At 40.8% G+C, this 18,546-nt stretch overlaps 1 protein-coding gene across 7 annotated transcripts in view; it reads left to right on the forward strand.

Annotated features, from left to right (window-relative positions):
• Window positions 1-18,546, forward strand: part of arhgef9a (Cdc42 guanine nucleotide exchange factor (GEF) 9a) — a 53,203-nt gene that overhangs the window by 12,977 nt on the left and 21,680 nt on the right. For all 7 annotated transcript variants that reach the window (XM_085171645.1, XM_085171673.1, XM_085171655.1 and 4 more), the window contains one exon: window positions 17,627-17,806. In XM_085171645.1, the coding sequence (XP_085027771.1) occupies window positions 17,627-17,806 (180 nt within the window). The remainder of the gene's footprint in view (window positions 1-17,626; window positions 17,807-18,546) is intronic.

Raw genomic sequence — 18,546 nt, forward strand, 5'->3', positions numbered from 1 at the left:
TACACGTATTTCTCAAAGAAGAGAGATGAAACTATCGTTACAACTCACATAAATGTGAAGCTACAGCCAGCAGCTGTGTGGCTTACAGCAAACAGTGACAGCTTGAACAAGTGCTTTCAATCTCATTAGGATTTTTTCTTAATAGAGGTGCGGGAGGATAATGCTGAGATTCATTTGTTTATTGCATTTTTGAAGCTATAAATGCACAATTAAATTACTCTGTGTTATACGGTTATGACAGTAGCGTGGTCAGCTTCTGTCACAGAAGTGCGGAAAACAGGTGAGGCGTGCATCAAATGAGTTTCTAATTTTATATGTTTCAAAAATCTTCAAAAGCTTGCTTTCATTCCACAGAGAGACTTGATGTGGCATTCCCTAAGTTCAGCCTGTGTTTATTCAAAGACTTTCCATCTTTAGTTCTGCTAGCGCTGCACAATGCTATGCAGTCTCACCAGGGACTGACCCAAAGACCACAGTCGCTGGACAGATTCAGTTTGTTTTGCAGTCTCAAGAACACACAGATACTGTATTGATTTGTCATTAAATAGCAATTCATTCTCATGACTGTATCATGCATGAGCAGGACTATTTCTCTTGAAGCTATTAGGCCCTGGAGTGTTTTGATATCACTTTTGAAATATGTATCCGTGATTTTGTCTGCCCTACTTGGCATCTATCTTACTCTATTTCTCAAATCTCTCCGTGCGCTGACCCACTGACTCGACTTTACACTAAAAGCCAAATTGAGCTGAACGAATAAACAGCTGATGCCTGAACAATGGTGACAAAACTGCGTTCAGGAAAAGTCCAGCACTTTATTTTTAGGGCGCTTTTGTGGCTGAAAGGCCTGGGAGGAAGCAGGAAGTCAGTGTGGTTGCCGTGGGGATGGGAGGAGAAGAAAAGAATTGGAGCAGACAGAAGGGAAATGGGTGTGGTGGGCTTTGCCTCCTATTAACTAAATACCTACTGACCACAAACAGATTCATTTGCTAGCACTGAAACTTTGCAGTCTTTTTCAGAGAGAGGTCATAAGATAGTGGCGGCTTTTAACCCTCTGGCCTTGTTAAAAATCACTACCCTTTCAGCTTGTTCGTGGCCAAAAATGGCCACCCCTTGTTTACGTTTACAAAATGCTATAAAATTCATATATATTAAGAAAAATTCCCACTTTTTTTGACATGATTTTTTAGATTAGTACCAGTGCTGTTCATGAAAATCAAAATTTCATTCAAATTCATAATTTTAACCCTTTAAATACCAGTTAGATCACATAATCCTAGGAACTCATAAATGGAAAAAATCACAAAACCCCAATTTTTTTCCAAATAAAACATGCCATCTGATTTACTTTCTAACCATGATGGAGGTTAGATGCATAGCAATAATTAACAGTATCAATGACTTTTATACATCTTTGTTTTTTTGTGCAGTGACAGAAAAACATAAAAACTTCCTCTCAGCTTGTTCGTGGCCAAAAATGGCCACCCCCTGTTTACATTTACAAAATGCTATAAAATTCATATATATTAAGAAAAATTTCCACTTTTTTTGACATGATTTTTTAGATTAGTACCAGTGCTGTTCATCAAGACCAAAATTTCATTCAAATTCATAATTTTAACCCTTTAAATACCAGTTAAATCAAATAATCCTAGGAACTCATAAATGGAAAAAATCACAAAACCCCAATTTTTTTCCAAATAAAACATGCCATCTGATTTACTTTCTAACCATGATGGAGGTTAGATGCATAGCAATAATTAACAGTATCAATGACTTTTATACATCTTTGTTTTTTTGTGCAGTGACAGAAAAACATAAAAACTTCCTCTCAGCTTGTTCGTGGCCAAAAATGGCCACCCCCTGTTTACATTTACAAAATGCTATAAAATTCATATATATTAAGAAAAATTTCCACTTTTTTTGACATGATTTTTTAGATTAGTACCAGTGCTGTTCATCAAGACCAAAATTTCATTCAAATTCATAATTTTAACCCTTTAAATACCAGTTAAATCAAATAATCCTAGGAACTCATAAATGGAAAAAAATCACAAAACCCCAATTTTTTTCCAAATAAAACATGCCATCTGATTTACTTTCTAACCATGGTGGAGGTTAGATGTATAACAATAATTAAAAGTATCAATGAGTTTTATGCATCTTTGTTTTTTTGTGCAGTGACAGAAAAACATAAAAACTTCCAAAAATGGCCACCCCCTGTTTACATTTACAAAATGCTATAAAATTCATATATATTAAGAAAAAGTTCCCCTTTTTTTGACATGATTTTTTTAGATTAGTATCAGCGCTGTTCATCAAGACCAAAATTTAATTCAAATCCTGACTTTTAACCCTTTAAATCACAGTTAAATTACGTAATTTTAATGATTTACAAAGGGATAAAAGCATAAAATCCCCATTTTTTTCCTAAATAATACATGCAAACTGATTTATTTTCTAACCATGATGGAGGTTAGATGCATAGCAATAATTAAAAGTATCAATGAGTTTTATGTATCTTTGGTTTTTTGTGCAGTGACAGAAAAAAAAAAAAAAATCCCTCTAATTTTGTTCGTGGCCAAAAATGGCCACCCATGTTTACGTTTTCAAAATACTATAAAATTCATATATATTAAAACATTTTTCTACTTTCATTGACTTGATGTTTTAGATTAGTATCAGTGCTGTTCATCAAGACCAAAATTTAATTCAAATCCAGACTTTTAACCCTTTAAATACCAGTTAAATTACATAATTTTAATGATTTACAAAGGGATAAAGGGATAAAGGGATAAAAGCATAAAATCCCCATTTTTTTCCTAAATAATACATGCAAACTGATTTATTTTCTAACCATGATGGAGGTTAGATGCATAGCAATAATTAAAAGTATCAATGAGTTTTATGTATCTTTGGTTTTTTGTGCTGTGACAGAAAAACAAAAAAAAACTCTCATTTTGTTCGTGGCCAAAAATGGCCACCCATGTTTACGTTTTCAAAATACTATAAAATTCATATATATTAAAACATTTTTCTACTTTCATTGACTTGATGTTTTAGATTAGTATCAGTGCTGTTCATCAAGACCAAAATTTAATTCAAATCCAGACTTTTAACCCTTTAAATACCAGTTAAATTACATAATTTTAATGATTTACAAAGGGATAAAGGGATAAAGGGATAAAAGCATAAAATCCCCATTTTTTTCCTAAATAATACATGCAAACTGATTTATTTTCTAACCATGATGGAGGTTAGATGCATAGCAATAATTAAAAGTATCAATGAGTTTTATGTATCTTTGGTTTTTTGTGCTGTGACAGAAAAACAAAAAATCCCTCTCATTTTGTTCGTGGCCAAAAATGGCCACCCATGTTTACGTTTTCAAAATACTATAAAATTCATATATATTAAAACATTTTTCTACTTTCATTGACTTGATTTTTTAAATTAGCACCAGTCCTAGTCATGAAAACCAAAATATAATTCAAATTTAGATATTATACGCTTTGAACTGGGTGTGGTTCCCAATCAGCCAGAGTTCACACCCAGTTTCACACCTTGGCTCAGGCGATTAGAGGATCATCAGGGGGTCCCTTTGTCCCTCTTGGGGTGGGGGGGACACTCCCACCTTCTTGCCATATTGCCAGAATAAATGGTCTGGAAGCTGTTAGGTTGACTTACAGCAGTAGCAACGTCTGCACCTGCATAAACTCCAGGACACGTTTACAAACAGTGTTTGTTGTTGTTTGCGCTGCAGCTGCAGGTTTGAACTGTGCAAAATGTCCTGTGATTGGGGTTTTTTTTGTTTTTGTTTTTGTTTCTAGAGTTAATATTTTGGGTATGGTCTCTTTTTATGAAAAATACAAGAGTAAAAGTGCTTTTCACATGTGCTTCAAAGCTAAGTTTGACTGGGAACCTCAAAGCTCAATATCCTGCATCCACAGGAATTCACTGCAGCCTATGTAATGTTTGATGCGTCATTATTTATTCCAGTCTATCTTGCAAATACATGTTTGTGCTGCAATGTCATGCACAAACACAAACTATCAGATCCTTAAGACCAAACCTATGTCAAAATTGTTTCATTATATTGGTCCATTGGAGTGTGGTAACCCATCAACCCCACCTAGTGGAAACCAAGAATATTACATGAAATTGCTTGCTTGGCAGAAAATGGGCCAAGGATGTCATGTGGTAGAAAAAATGAAAAACTACAATTTTCATGTGTTGAGTTTAGAATGAAAGCAATTTTACCTAAATTGCATGCTATAGTACTGCCAGTAACAAGGAATCAAAAAAGGTGGTTATAATGGGTTTCAATTGGCCAAAAATGGCCACGATCAGTAAAACAGGAACAAATTGGTGTATAGTGAATATTATTGACATTATTAAGTTGAAATGTTGAAAATTAAAAAATTTTTAAAAAATGCACACCTTTGGAAAGTTTCATTCCATTTGCATTAACAGAACAAAAATGGTTGAAAACCGAATAAAGAAAGTGGCCAAAAATGGCCAGATAGAGACCAGAGGGTTAACTAATCCAAAAATGAAAAGTAAGAATTAAAGCAAGTCTCAAAAGAGCTGATCCCAGAACAGCAAATGAGCAGCGCTTGTCTTAAACTGATATCATGTAGAATCCAGCTTTTACCCTGGGGCATAAATTACGGGTTAATGTTCTGTCATATGCAGGGTGTTTTTTCCACATTGTGCCAGCCTTGTTCAAGGACGGCAGTTTTTACTTAGCTTTATTCTAATATTATTTAACCACCAAGTTGATATATAAACATACACTGCATTAGCTGCTGTTCATTGGACCGCCGTGTTTACACAGCTACCATATTGTTCAGGGGCATCAGTATCCCCTAATGTATTCAGACCTGTAGGAAAAAAGTCTGTCTACCTATAATAAGCAGTTTATCTCAAACAGCACATGTTTAGTATTAGATTTAATAAGCATTACACATGTTAGCAATTTACACTGTGACAGAAGAACAGCAGCAAAAGTGAAAGGGATGATTTACAAGATGGTATTGAGACCTGCTGTGATGTATGGTTTGGAGATGGTTGCACTGACATAAAGAAAGGAGGCCGATCTGGAGGTGAAAGATCTGAATATGTTAAGATTTTCATTAGGAGTAAACGGACAAGAATATTAGAGAGACGGCTAAGGTTAAGTGGCTTTGAGACAAAGTTAAAGAAAAAAGGCTGAGATGGTTTCGACATGTGCAGAGGAGGGATAGTGTATATACTGCACAAAGGATGTTAAAGATGGAGTTGCCAGGCAGAAGGAAAAGAGGAAGACCTCAAAGAAGATTTGTGGATGTAGTTGAAGAATGACCTGCAGAGGGTTGGTGTGACAGAGGAGGACGATAGGGTTAGGGTTAGATGAAGGCAGATGATCTGCTGCGGGAATCCCTAAAGGGATCAGCCGAAGGAAGAAGAAGCAATTCACAGGAAATTTGTAAAGATGCTTAGGAAATGTAAAAATGCTCCTTAATTGCATTGAGTTGTTTGTCAAGTCTTTGGGTGTGTAATGACAGCAACAGTTGACTGAAACGTTATGTGACTCACTGTGTTTTTATCAAGGCTGCTGTCTACTAACTTCTGGGAATTTACACAGTAAATGAGTCTGTGTGAATGACGCTTTCTACATGCAGTTACAACTTGATCACTTGCATGCAAATGGATTGTCAACAGTGTGTCATGGACATAGTTTGGGACTCGTTAGCAACATGACACAATATTTTACAAAAACTTGTCACCATTAGAATCTTCTTCCTTTGGTGCTTAGTTTTGGCTTTTAATTTTTAAAAAATATTAAAACACAGTAAGCAGAAAAAACATTTTACAGTAATAATATCTTCAGAGAGTACAAAGTCACTGTGAACATGAACATCATGTTATAAGGTTGTATTGATCTCATATTTTTATTTTTTTATTTTTTTGCCTGTCCCGTTTGGATCTTTAGCCATCAGAATTGTTGTCTGAAAGCCAAGAAAGATGCCAAGTGGATTTACTTTACCAAGTGGATCATCATGGCCTTGCCATATTGGTCCATTTGATTGACCTTTATTATAATTATGTATTTATTTTATTTTCGTTTTTTTAAAGACGGGACAGACATGACTGGGGGATAGGACAGGGAGAATGAATGAAAGAAAGAGAGGGAGAGAAAGAAAAATAGAGGGGAGAAGAGATGGTGAGAAAGGGGGGAAGAGGAAAAAAAAACAAAGAAAACAAACAAAACACCTGGATCACCCGTATGGAGATAAAAAAAAGCCAGAAGAGAAAACAAACAACAAAGAGCAACATAATGAAAACAACACCATCACAATAAACTAGCTAACAATAAATAACAGTAGATACCTTTTTAATTTCACCTGTTGAGAATGAAAAAAGAAAACAAGCAGAAGAAAACGAGCGCAATAGAGTAAACAACATCACGATGATATATGGGAATATAACTGTAAATACTAAATATTAAACATTATTATTGATCTCATATTAAGATCTGCTGAGGTCTTGGGTTGGGTATCAGACGCCACCTCTCTGAGGACATCTCAGGCCCTCCAAGGTTTGGAGGCCTATCTCCCCCCACCACTTCCCCTGCCGGGGGCGGACTCCCTCAGACATCGGTGCGTTGGTGGTTCTTTGTGTCCGGGGATGGGTGTCCAGGTACACACCGGCTCACTCCTTGGCGGCTGCTTATCGGGGCCTGGGGCTCGCTCGGGCCACTTCGGAGGTGGGGTGCCCTCGGCCTCTCGGCCTGGGGCTCGGTCGCTCAGGCACAGCTGGCTGCCGGCGGAGCTCACGGGCACGTCACTGCAACCCCCCCTGGCTTCTGCTCCGTGGCTGCTGAATGACCCCTCATCTGGGACTCTCCTCAGCTCTTTCTGGGACAGTGGCACGGCTGCCCCTCTGTTGGTCTTCCTTGGTCTCTTGTGTTCTGGGGGCCTCTGGATGTCTGGAGTTTTGATCTCCTCCATACCTGATTCATGCCCTGGAGGACGGGGCTGTGGCCCCCCACACCCTCTAGCAGATCATTACATGAAGGAACCTTTTAAAAAAAAACAAACAAGCGTGTCCATGCTCACAGGTGTACACACGGGTGATCACACACACAAACTACACCCTTTTTGGCTCCTACCTCAAAGCACACTGCGCTGTCGATCTTACGTGCTGCACAATAATGTTTAATATTTAGTATTTACTGTCATATTCCCATATATCATCGTGATGTTGTTTATTCTATTACTCTCGTTTTCTTCTGCTTGTTTTCTTTTTTTCTTTCTCAACAGGTGATCCAGGTGATCGATATATGTATTTTTTTTTTCCTGCTTATTCTATTGGTTTTTGTTTTTTGCCCTTCTCCCCCGTCCCTCTTCTCAACTGTTTTTCTTTCCCTCCTTCTTTCTCCCTTTTTTTTTTCCCCCAGTCAAGTCTGTCCCGTATTCAGCAAGTGAAAATAAAATAAATAATAAAAGGTGAATAAAAAAATAATAAAAATAAAAAAAAATCTGCTGAGGTCTAGACAATGTTTTTTTTCTTATCAATAAACCCATAGAATAGAAAAAGGGTGCACTTTCTTTTTCACAACTCGATATACAAATGAATCAGTAGTTATAATCAGACCTACTGAGGCTGGATTTCACCCATTTAAAAAAAAATTCCCACAATTTACCTTTTATAAATTTCACTCATCTCTCCTTCAAGGTCATCTTCTGATTGCCCTTTGGACTGCTTTCCACACAGATGCTATTTTTAGATCACTCTGCTCTGTCCCCTTGCACTTGTGTCATTGGTATGCACAGTGGATCTTCCACTGTGCATGATGTGAAAACAGCAACATTTCAACTTGAATTTGAACCCTGAATTGTGTTAGCGTGGCTTAAGTAACCTATGTTTTCAGTGCACAGAAAGACGATTGTCTCCCTCAGATGCTGCAGTCTGACCCTCTAGAACGAATTAATACTGTACAACCCTGTGAATACTTCATAAAAACAATAACCATGGTCCTGGTTTTGCTTCTAACCTTAGCTGCAAATTTGAGGTTCACTGTAAAATTGCAAACCGTGCAGTGGAGGTAGTCGTGATGGGATCTAAATATAGCAGCAGTCCTGGAGAAAGTCCAGAGGTGCACGATAAGATCACCTTTGGAGTAGGACCGGATAAATACTGATCTGGTTTGGTTTTTAATGTCTGTGGGCAGAATCCCAGAACTTCCTAATCGTTACTTGGGTAAATATGAAAGGCAGTTATTTGTAGATTAGTAAAATAGACCTTTGTTTGTGTGAGCTGTTCTCTCATGGGTAAAACATGTCCCAGTGAAGTGGGGAGCCAGCAGCTGCTTCTGTGAAAGCGGTTCAGGGTCATTTTCACATGAGAGGATGAAGAGTGATGTCATTAAATTGACTGTCAGTTCGGTTTAGTGGTTGACAGTCCTGAAATTGGTGCAAGTCATACGACTGAGCAGCGTCTGTGCTCGTTCCCTAAGTAATGCACATTCACTAAGTGTAATTTCAGACTCATTTAACGTAATTCTCTGCCAGTGGGAAATATTCTGCCGTTTATACCGTCTCTTTTTTCCCCTTCTGTATATGTATGAGTATATTAGCATTGGTGTCTGTGCAGATTTAGACTTTCAGATGTGACCTTTGTTGTCTAAATGTCAGGGAGATTGGAGAGGGAGCCCACAGAGGTAGGGCAGGCTTATGTAATCTCCTCACTCTGTGTTGCACACACACAAGCAGAGAGAAGGGGGGAAAAAAGCTTGTTTGAGGACGGTTGTCATATCTCAGCTGTGATGCCTTGTATGGCTCTCTGTTCTCTGAAAGCCAAGCTTTCAGGAGCCATTGCTTTTATCAGCATGTATGTGCAGAAAGTGCCCTGGAAATTATTTATGACTTTAAAAATACTGATATATTGCACTCCTTTGGTGTTATTCTCTTAAACTTATTCTGAGGTCTTTTGATTCATTCCAAAGCTGACAGCTCAATGTGAAGTTAGAGTGTAGTTTGGAAAGGGAGTGTGTATCCGTGTGTAGGATGGTTGACTGAAGTGATTCTCCTATGTTAATTTATTCACAATTACGTCGTGCTCCACTCATAATCTGCCAACAATCCCGCAGGCTGGGATGTGCTCATGTTCATCTAAGGTATCACTGTGAACATAAAGGCCAAAATTATGTGCATGCCAATGGCAAACATGTGCATCAGATCGGAGTTTGGGCCATTTTGTCCTGTCACTTTCGATAAACTTAAAACAACTCAACACTGAAAAACATTGCACTGCACACCAGACACTAGTCTCCTTTAGGTCTGAAAGGCTTCTCTGTAGTTGTAGTAGTTGTTCCTCTCTCTTTTTCAGAGGACTTCACCTGTTTCCTGCACAAACTTCTAGCAGTTAGAGTTGATTCTGATCCGCAGAAACTTAACAGAACAACCCCACAACCACAGCCCCCCTTTCAACCATTCAAACAATATGCTCAAAATGCTCCAGTCACACTAAAAGCTATCAAACCACAGCTGCACTTGTTTATGTTGGCCATGGGTGTAAAACACTAACTAGGCTAGCAGTTACAGCCGTCTGTATTTCACTTATTTCTGTTGTAAATGTGACAGTTTAGAATATATTGCTACTGACTTTTAAATACTTTATTTCTACAGTGGGCTGCTGTTGAAATCCTCCTCATTTCCCAGTGACCGTAGAGTCAGAAAGTTGTTCTTGAGTTTTGTTACTTATGTTTCACCTAATCACAACAGTAATCATCTCAAGGTACTTTACAGTGTAAGCTAAAAAAATAACAGAAACGAGAAATGAGCAGGCATTTGGCAACAGTGTAGAGAAATAACTCCAGCAGAACCAGGCTCAGGGAGGGAGGCCATCTGCCACGAGCGGTTGGGGGGGCAAAAAGAAAAGCACAGAGATCACAAGTAACAAACAGGACAACACACAAACAAGAGGAGAGAGAAGACACAGAGAAACGACATGCAGTTGTGGCATCTAAGCACATTTGGTATCGAGGGGAGGGGATCGAAGGAGAAGTGATTTACAGGGAGCCGCTGAGCCAGTGTGGGTGGGAGATTTGTGATCTCCCTTTCTAGTGCCTGCACGTTATTACTACTACAGAAACATAATTTAAGACAATAATGATGTCACATGGCTCATTATGGCCTTTAAAATACACTTTGGGGTATAATTACAGTTGTTGTTTTTTAAAATATCCTTTATTTTTGGGAAACAGTTACTATGATCTGGTTCTTTTACAAGTGATGTATATTGTTTAGTTTTTCGCAACTCTAGCTGGGGGTCTGAGGTCTACCAGCACTGTCAGGTTTGACATATCATGTCCATAAATCCATGTTTGCATAGATCATTGTCAAACAAAGCGCATCAAATACCCAATCATTTGATGTCTAAGATATTAAAATGTAAAAACGTCCAATGGGTGATTTCTTTTAATTAGGCACCGCTTGGAACTGACATTTCCTCCGTGAGATCAGTTTCAGCCTTTTTATTGCAGCAGGAAACTGAAATAATTTTTCAAAAGTGGATACCATCGCTGAAATTTACACATTTGTCCCTCTGGAGCCATTAGTTTTATAAATCCCAATAGCCGCTTGAAGTTTCAAAGTTTTCCAACTGACCCATCATTTCTATCTAAGGAAACTGATTTATTACAGAATTTCAACCACTGGATACATTTCTTGATTTAAAATTTGATTTAAAATTTCTATGAAGTCAAATTTATAACTTAGAAACCTAAGCACCTAAGAGCTTCTTTTCAAGTAAAATAAAATGATGGCAATGACACATACAGCATGTTCATTAACGTTCATGTAGTACCAGTTTTCCCCTTTTTCCCCCTCAAAGCACTTTTTACACTGCAGGCTGCATCCACAGATACATTTTCAATGCTAACACACATCAGGGGATTCTTGGGGTTCGGTTTCTTGCCCACAGTCACTTCAGCATATAGATCCAGGAGCTGGGGATCAACTCACCAATCTTCTGAAAACTATGCAACCCACTCTAAATCCTGGGCCCCCATGAACAGGATATCTGGGGGGCATAGGTGAGAAATGTGCCACCAGTGAGGAGTGCAAGGGTCCACCCAAGAGACGTGACAAACACCATAGAAATAGTGAGACTACTGAAGACTTGTACATGGCTAAACGTGTATGATTTAACAATAAAGTCATTCAGAAAAAAATCTAGTTTAGTGGAAAAAAATTTACTTTGTTGCAACTTAATTGATTAATACTACATTTGTGGAGGCATCTTCCATTTTAAAAAAGCAACAACAGCAACAGGTAACATTAAAACAGTACAGAAATTGAAGAAAAAAATAATTGCAAGGAAATGGTGGTCTTAATTTTATCTCTGCCCTCTATGGAGAGTAGTGTCAGTGTCCTTTTATGTAAGGAACTCTTTCTTTATGGATGCACTTCCTTTGTTTTTGGAGCACTTTATTAGATACTAGAGCAAAGGTAAGTCTGCATCAGGCAGAATTAATGTAGCATAGATGTGGCTTGGATTTTGAACTGCATATGCAAAAAAGGTTGCACTGCAAATGAAAGAAATAACTTTTAAGCTTAGCTCCACAGAGTACATCTAGTCCAAGTTCTCCAGTTAAGTGCACGCTGGACCGGTCTTCACACGATCTTAGAACTTAAAACTTGAGGTTCATCTCTTGAGGTTCATCCACTCCAGCAGGACTGAATTGGACACCTTTGATCCCCAAGAAACCGTTGCATGTCCGAGAGATGGCACCTTTAAACGGTCTTCTTGCATCAGTGAGATGCGCCAGGTGCACCAGTGGTAATGCAGAAAGTGCATTTATTTGAATATCAAACCAGCTCCTGTCTGATGAATCTGCTGCCACTGATAAATTGACAGACATTATGCCAATAAAATTATAAGATGGTGATCACTTTGAGGAACATGCATCCATTACTCTGACATTTATTCTCCTTCATGCCGGGGTTGTTATTGATAAATGATAAATCACCACGGCACCACCACGATATTTTTAGATGGGGTGGGAGATGAATGAGGTTATGATTCTGGTCTCAGTGGTCGATGTAGTCAGCGAGGGGCTGGCTGTGCCCCTCCCCCGGCTGTAGGTGATGGCTGACGCCGGTAGTCTAGCGGCAGAGAGCTGATCACTATTAACACAGGACCGCCTCTCAGGCTCACAGCCGTTCTCCCTGGTCCCCCACTCACCGGAAGGCAGCTCAGCAGCTGCGAACAGCCTGCGCACAGCCTCTCTCTTGTGTGCTCTGAGAATCTATTGGCCTGAGAGACGGTCGGGTTGAGGGAAGAGGCGAAACACCGGCAGGTGTTGACTAGCGGGGAGAAATCGCGGTGCAGACTGATGACGATGATGATGGTGAGGATGATGCATCTCTTCCCGTTATCTTTATGAATCGCATCGCGCTGTGTGGAGAGAAGTAGGGGCATCTTTTCGTCATTTCTTGCCTAACTGTAATGGAGGATTTCTGGTTGCTTTGAGGCTGCGTGTCTAAGTGTGGAGAGCTGAATACCGCCCGTAACTGAGAGCACAGCTCAGCATCGGCCCGCAGCGCTGCGCCATGGCCTTGGACGTCCAGACTTGCGCGGTGTTTACGGTGATCGCGGTTCTGGTGCTTGTGAACGTGCTGTTGATGTTCATCCTCGGTACTCGTTAAATGGATCTGCGCTTGGGGCCCGGTTCGCAGCGCAGCGCACTTTCACACAGGAGAGGAGAGAACAGCAGTGCGCGTTGGTCGAGAGCGGGGACACCCGGCGCTCCATCACGGCTACGCGTTGAAATGAATGATGTTGGTACAACATAATGTATTTGTTTCTTCCCACCACCCTACCACCACCCCCACCCTCTCCCTCCTTCCAATCCTTCGTTATGTTTTGTGTCCTCCTCCCCCCCGTTTGTGATAGCTAGTGTTGTCTGGTGGTGGTCGTAGTTGTGCGGATACAGATCTGTGATGCGCTTACCTTTTTCTGTGGTGACTGGAAATTCATTTCCCCCGCATAATAGTATAAACATCTCCCCTCCAACCCACCTTCCCCAACCCCACGTCGATCTTCCCCTCTCCTCCATGTTGAATATTGTGGATTATGCGCATTGATTAATTTTATTCTATAATAATATGACTTTATGATGGGAAATGAATGTGACGTGTTTTTAAAAATCATTCTAACAACATCCTACTGCTGCGTAAGGACTTGTTTTTTCCCTCCCTTTTGTGATCCACTGTAGCCTCATCCACAATATGGCAGCTAATAGCTGTGCTGTGATATCTCCCCACAAGTCAGTATGATATTTGTAGCAAATAGCGGTGCAAGTGAGAGGTTTGTGCTGCTGATCACACACTGTAGAACATCATTGTAGTCTCGGCTGAACAGTAACCAACAGCATGGCAGGGTAGGCCTAATAAAGCAGGGCCTCATCACTCCAGGTTTCCCCCATTTTAGATTCAGATAAACTGAGCTCCCATTTCACAGCCCCCCCCCCCTCCCCCCCATATTGTGCCCTGTTTTCTCTCTTGCACTTGTAGCACCTGTTTCTGAAGCCCACACGTTATGTCACCCAGGCACTAAATGGTGACTAATAAAAAATGTATCATTATATATTTCTTTCAGATGAAATGCAGTCCAAGTGAAAAGGCTTGTCAGCTGGAGATGACAAAAAAAAAGTCTTTTTCCTTCCATTCCCTTCCAAGTGCACCGCCATAGTCTAATAAAGGATTGGAGGCAGGTGTCATGAATGTTGAATGAATGTCTGAAATAGATATTCTGAAAGCCCTATCCCAGAGCTGTCCATGACAGTCCTATTAATAGGGATGTTAGACTCGCCAGGTTTTCTGAAGATACTGTATGTGCTTCCTCACACTCACTGCTAAGTGCTGTGTGTTTTCTGTGCGTGTACAGTTAAGTGATAAATGTTGGACTGCAGTGCTGTGAGATGTGTATTATGAACACAGATACCTCCATCACATGCTGTTGCATGAGGGCTGGTGTTTTCATCTCTGTGGCTGGTACAAACGCATAAACAGCATCCCCCTTTCGGAGACCCCCGCAGGACTGTAAGCATGCAAATCGTCACAACGTCACAAGATCGTAACGTACACCGCAGTGGTTATGGGTCACATGGCCAACAAACGGAGTGCTAATTACAGATGTGATGCTCACATGTAAGTATGCGAGCATGTTAAGTGATGTGGGTGAGAGGTAGTCTCGAGTGGGTGTTATCTGCTGTGCCTTTTCAGTCTGCATCCTGCGCACATCCCGAGCGTTCACACGTTTGTAATTCCTCCAGGGCAGGTGCCTTCTAATAGAGTTCTGTTAAATGCTGTGCAGTCAGAAGTGTCAATGTGCAGATGGTGTGCACGAGTGGGACAGCGGCGTGTGTGAGGATGTGTGTGCATTTCTCACCGGTTTTAAGCAGAGCATCTTTGATTGGCTCCCAGACTCAGGGTATAAGTGTATTACATAACAGGGTTGGCAGACACAGGGAGGACGAACCGCGAGACTCACTCGGCGCATTGGAAAGAGAAGCCTCTTTCTGGAATACACTACCTTGTTACTTTACGGCTCAGGCTCTCGCGGAGGACCGTCACCTATTCCAAAACAGGGGTTCGATTATCATGATCGTATGAACCGGACTTCTCCATGCATACACTCTCCGAACAGTTACATGCCACAAACATGGTAAGGTTGGCTAAAGGCGTATGTGTGTGTGTATGCGTGCTTGTTCAGGGATGCTATTGGTACTTTGGTGCAGCTGTGCTAAGGCTGGATACAGAGGAGGATGTTGGAATGCAGTGGCTTTGCCAGTGCAGTGAATGCTGATGTGTTGCACTGCAAAGATGATATAAGCAAGTGAATCTGCTTTCTATTCGTACACATTTCCGTGTCAGGCTCCATGTCTGTGCTCTGACATGTAACAGAAAGCACTGTCACATACGCCTATATAAAGGGAAAGATTCCTCTGCATTCATTTGCATTGACCCAAATACGGGTTTTGCGGTTCAGAGATATCTGCTTAGCCCTCTGATCTTTCATGTAGGAACTGCAGTGTGCCCATAATGATGACATAGGTCATGACAGCTGATAGACACACATATAATGATGAGTATGATGAGCAAGCCCTCTCTGTGCTTGGCTCTGTGTGTTTACTGTATTATCCAGCTAGGTATGGGGCCGTGCTTAGGCGGGAACGGGGGAAGATTGATTATGTAATGCTTTTAATTTATTCAGACATGTAGAGGGAAAAAAGGATGCAATATATTGGAGAGGGCAGTACTGATCTCATTAGAGAGATGGAGGGATAAACGGAAAGAACTGAGGAGGGAGGAACACTGTGAATGGATCTCCATCCCTCTTTCCTTTGCTCTTTCTGTCTGTTGCCCGTATTACAGCAGATTGATGGGGACAAGAGAGATTGCACTTGTAGTGAATGGGGCTGAAAATGGAGTGGTGCTGGAGGGACGACGAGGGGGTGGGAGGGCAAGAAGCAAGGCTGACCTCAGTGCCAGGGCTCATCTCTTCTATGGGCTTCTTTTTATGGTGTAAGTCAAGTGGAGCTGATTTGGCTTCCACTAGTTGTTCCTTCAGGTGTTTTTTCCCTAATAGATCATTTAAATTCCCTTTCCTGAACCAGCAATGATTTTTTAATGTTTTTGAGCACTACTTATTGGTCCTGTTTCCATGGCAGCGTAACACATGTTTTTGCGGTAACCCTCCTCTCTTCCTGAAGTGGAGTGCTTTGAGATATAGGCTACAGCTATTGTTACCCCAGCTACCTGTCCAAAGTGATGCCTGGCTAAACATCTTTGATCTCCGAACTGTCTGCAGAGGCCCGTGCTGTTTTCCTTAGCATTTTTAGATTTAATTTGAAATTGCAGTTTGTGATTGATTTTAATATTTAATAGCTGAGTGACACTGCAGTTATTCGGTGGTCACTCTTTGTGTGTGACTACTCTCTCACACACGCACACGCGCCTAAATGTGGAAATATTGTGGTGCACCCTGAATTGTCCTTGCCTCATCCCATCATCTTGTCAATATCAGTGAAGCATCCTCATCTGTCACCATGACGACGGCTGTTCTTTCACTTCCAGGCATGGAAGTCTGTCCCTCCCTGTATTCACTTCTCTGCCCTGATTGGCTTATAGCCCCTGTAGCTGTCTCAGTAATCCATCAGGGTGGTGGTCTTGTCTACAGGTTGGAGGGCCCATGTAGCTGCTGAGTTTGACACACGCACACACTGTGTTGTTTCTTATAGACACACTGCAAACTCACTGCATCGGCAGGAAGGTAGAAAAGCAATTTTGTGCTAGACTGAGGTAGAGGTAGGAGGGTCATTTTTGTCTTTTACATTAGACAAAATAATCTTAGATAATTAAAGAGAAAGAAAAACAATTAGCTAAACGTATAAAATGAAAGTAGCTCAATAGGATTACGCAAAGGCCTTAAGAGAAGTAAGGAACTAATTTTGTAGCCATCCCTGTGACAGCTATTTCTGCAGGCCTTTGATAAGTCCTTACCTAGAGCCACAGCATCCCTTGTCAGGGTTGGTTAGCGCTGGCTGCTCTGCCCACAGCCCCAGGGACTGGATGCGTGGTTAAGCTCCGGACTGGAGAATGCTGATGAACACTACTGTGGAGAGAACAATTGGGACAAACAGTTGGATTTGTTCCACGGATGCATACACAGGTTTCATGCATACAGAGTAAAAACGTGGGGCTGCACGCATGCATGGGGTTGTGCTTCACAAGGTAACAGAGCTAAGTGATCAGTGTGACAGATGGTGACGCTTTAGATTGATGATTTCAGGCGCTAAAGAACATGTCTTTTAATGAGAACAACCTTTAGCTTCTCCGGTTCCCCCTAAAGATTACCGATCACCTTACGATCTCTAATTGATGCACATCAAATAACTTTGCTCATGTACGTTGCACAAATTCAATCTTTATTTTTAGTGTCGCATAATGTCCACATTATTTATTCATGATTTTAAAGTCAATAGAAAAGATTTGATGAGTCATCCTTTCATGTTCGGTAGAAGACTGCTGCAGATAAAATAACAAGCCCCAGTGACAGCATGAAGGAAAGGAGATTATCCCTTCACATTTGTTTGCTCCTTAGCATTTATATTACATTAACACATGTAATTATTCTAATGTCATAATGGGCCAATTACCGTCCCTGTGTGGAGACTGGTGCTGTGCTACTGAACACAGAATGTTTCCTCACTAACGGCTCTGCCTTTTTTGTATCATTGTTTTATTGTTGTGTTGTACTATGATCTGTGTTGGCTATTGTGCCGTTCTATTTGCTGTGCAGTCCCCGAGCTGCTAGCGGGCCCTGGCTTTGAGGGCCTATGTTTAACTCCATTAGAAATCTGAGTGGGTTTAACAACAAGGACTCACACATACCGAAGCCAAAATCTGGCATATTACTGTACTGCATTCAGTTTCAGATTTGATTCATTTACCGTTTTGGATCACGTTGGATTGTGTTCTGTTGATCAATGTTTAGTGTTTACTCCTGCTTCACAGCTTCACGTGATCAGAATAATACATAAGGTATTTCTTGTCTCTCCTTCCAATTCCTACAGTTGATAAGTGGAGGTTCAATCGTCAACGCTGAGGCGGTATGGGACCATGTGACCATGGCGGACCGGGAGTTGGCGTTTAAGGCCGGTGACGTCATCAAGGTGCTGGACGCCTCCAACAAGGACTGGTGGTGGGGCCAGATTGATGAGGAGGAAGGATGGTTCCCTGCCAGCTTTGTACGGGTGAGTTAGCTGCAGCCATGGCTGGCCAGCGACCACAGACACAACAGACACCCACACACGTACACAAATGGAGGCACATGAACATATGCACCCGAGCTGATAAATAAACATACTGGAAGGTACACATGCACAATTATTCTGCCTTACACAAATACACTTTCACAAAGCACACACATTAATATGCTTGTTCCACAGTTGCACTGTTAAGTGCTGCTTTATTTTAATAATACATAACACTGAAGAGAGGAGAAAACAGCTAGCGAGGTGCCTTTATCGGATGTTCAGGGACAAGAAAACAAAGATGCTGATGAGCCCCCCCTTTTTTTTTTGTAGCGTAGCATCACCTTCAACTTCTATCCTTGAAATCCAATTAAATTTACAACATCCTCGCATTACATCATGATTATGTAATAGCACCCATGTCTTAGTTCAGCTGAATCCAAAAACTGCACGCTGCCGCTGAATGCCTTTCCCTACTACTTTTACTTCTGCTTTCTGTAATTGCACTTCTCTTGGAATGGTGAAGCGTGACTGTACAGGAAGATGTATATTCATAGTTTAACGTTGCGATATGTTTTTGAAATTTCTTTGGATGAAAGCGGAAGGCTTCTCGCCTAAAGTCTTAGTCCAAGGCATATATTTGCGACTATGATATTTGACATCACAGCAAATTTGGAAGCAAGCATGGCAGTGGAAATCCATAAAATTGTGATGCTGCAACCCTGAAATATACATTTCAG

This window comes from Neolamprologus multifasciatus, chromosome 2 (assembly GCF_963576455.1).
Source record: "Neolamprologus multifasciatus chromosome 2, fNeoMul1.2, whole genome shotgun sequence".
Lineage (NCBI taxonomy): Eukaryota > Metazoa > Chordata > Actinopteri > Cichliformes > Cichlidae > Neolamprologus > Neolamprologus multifasciatus.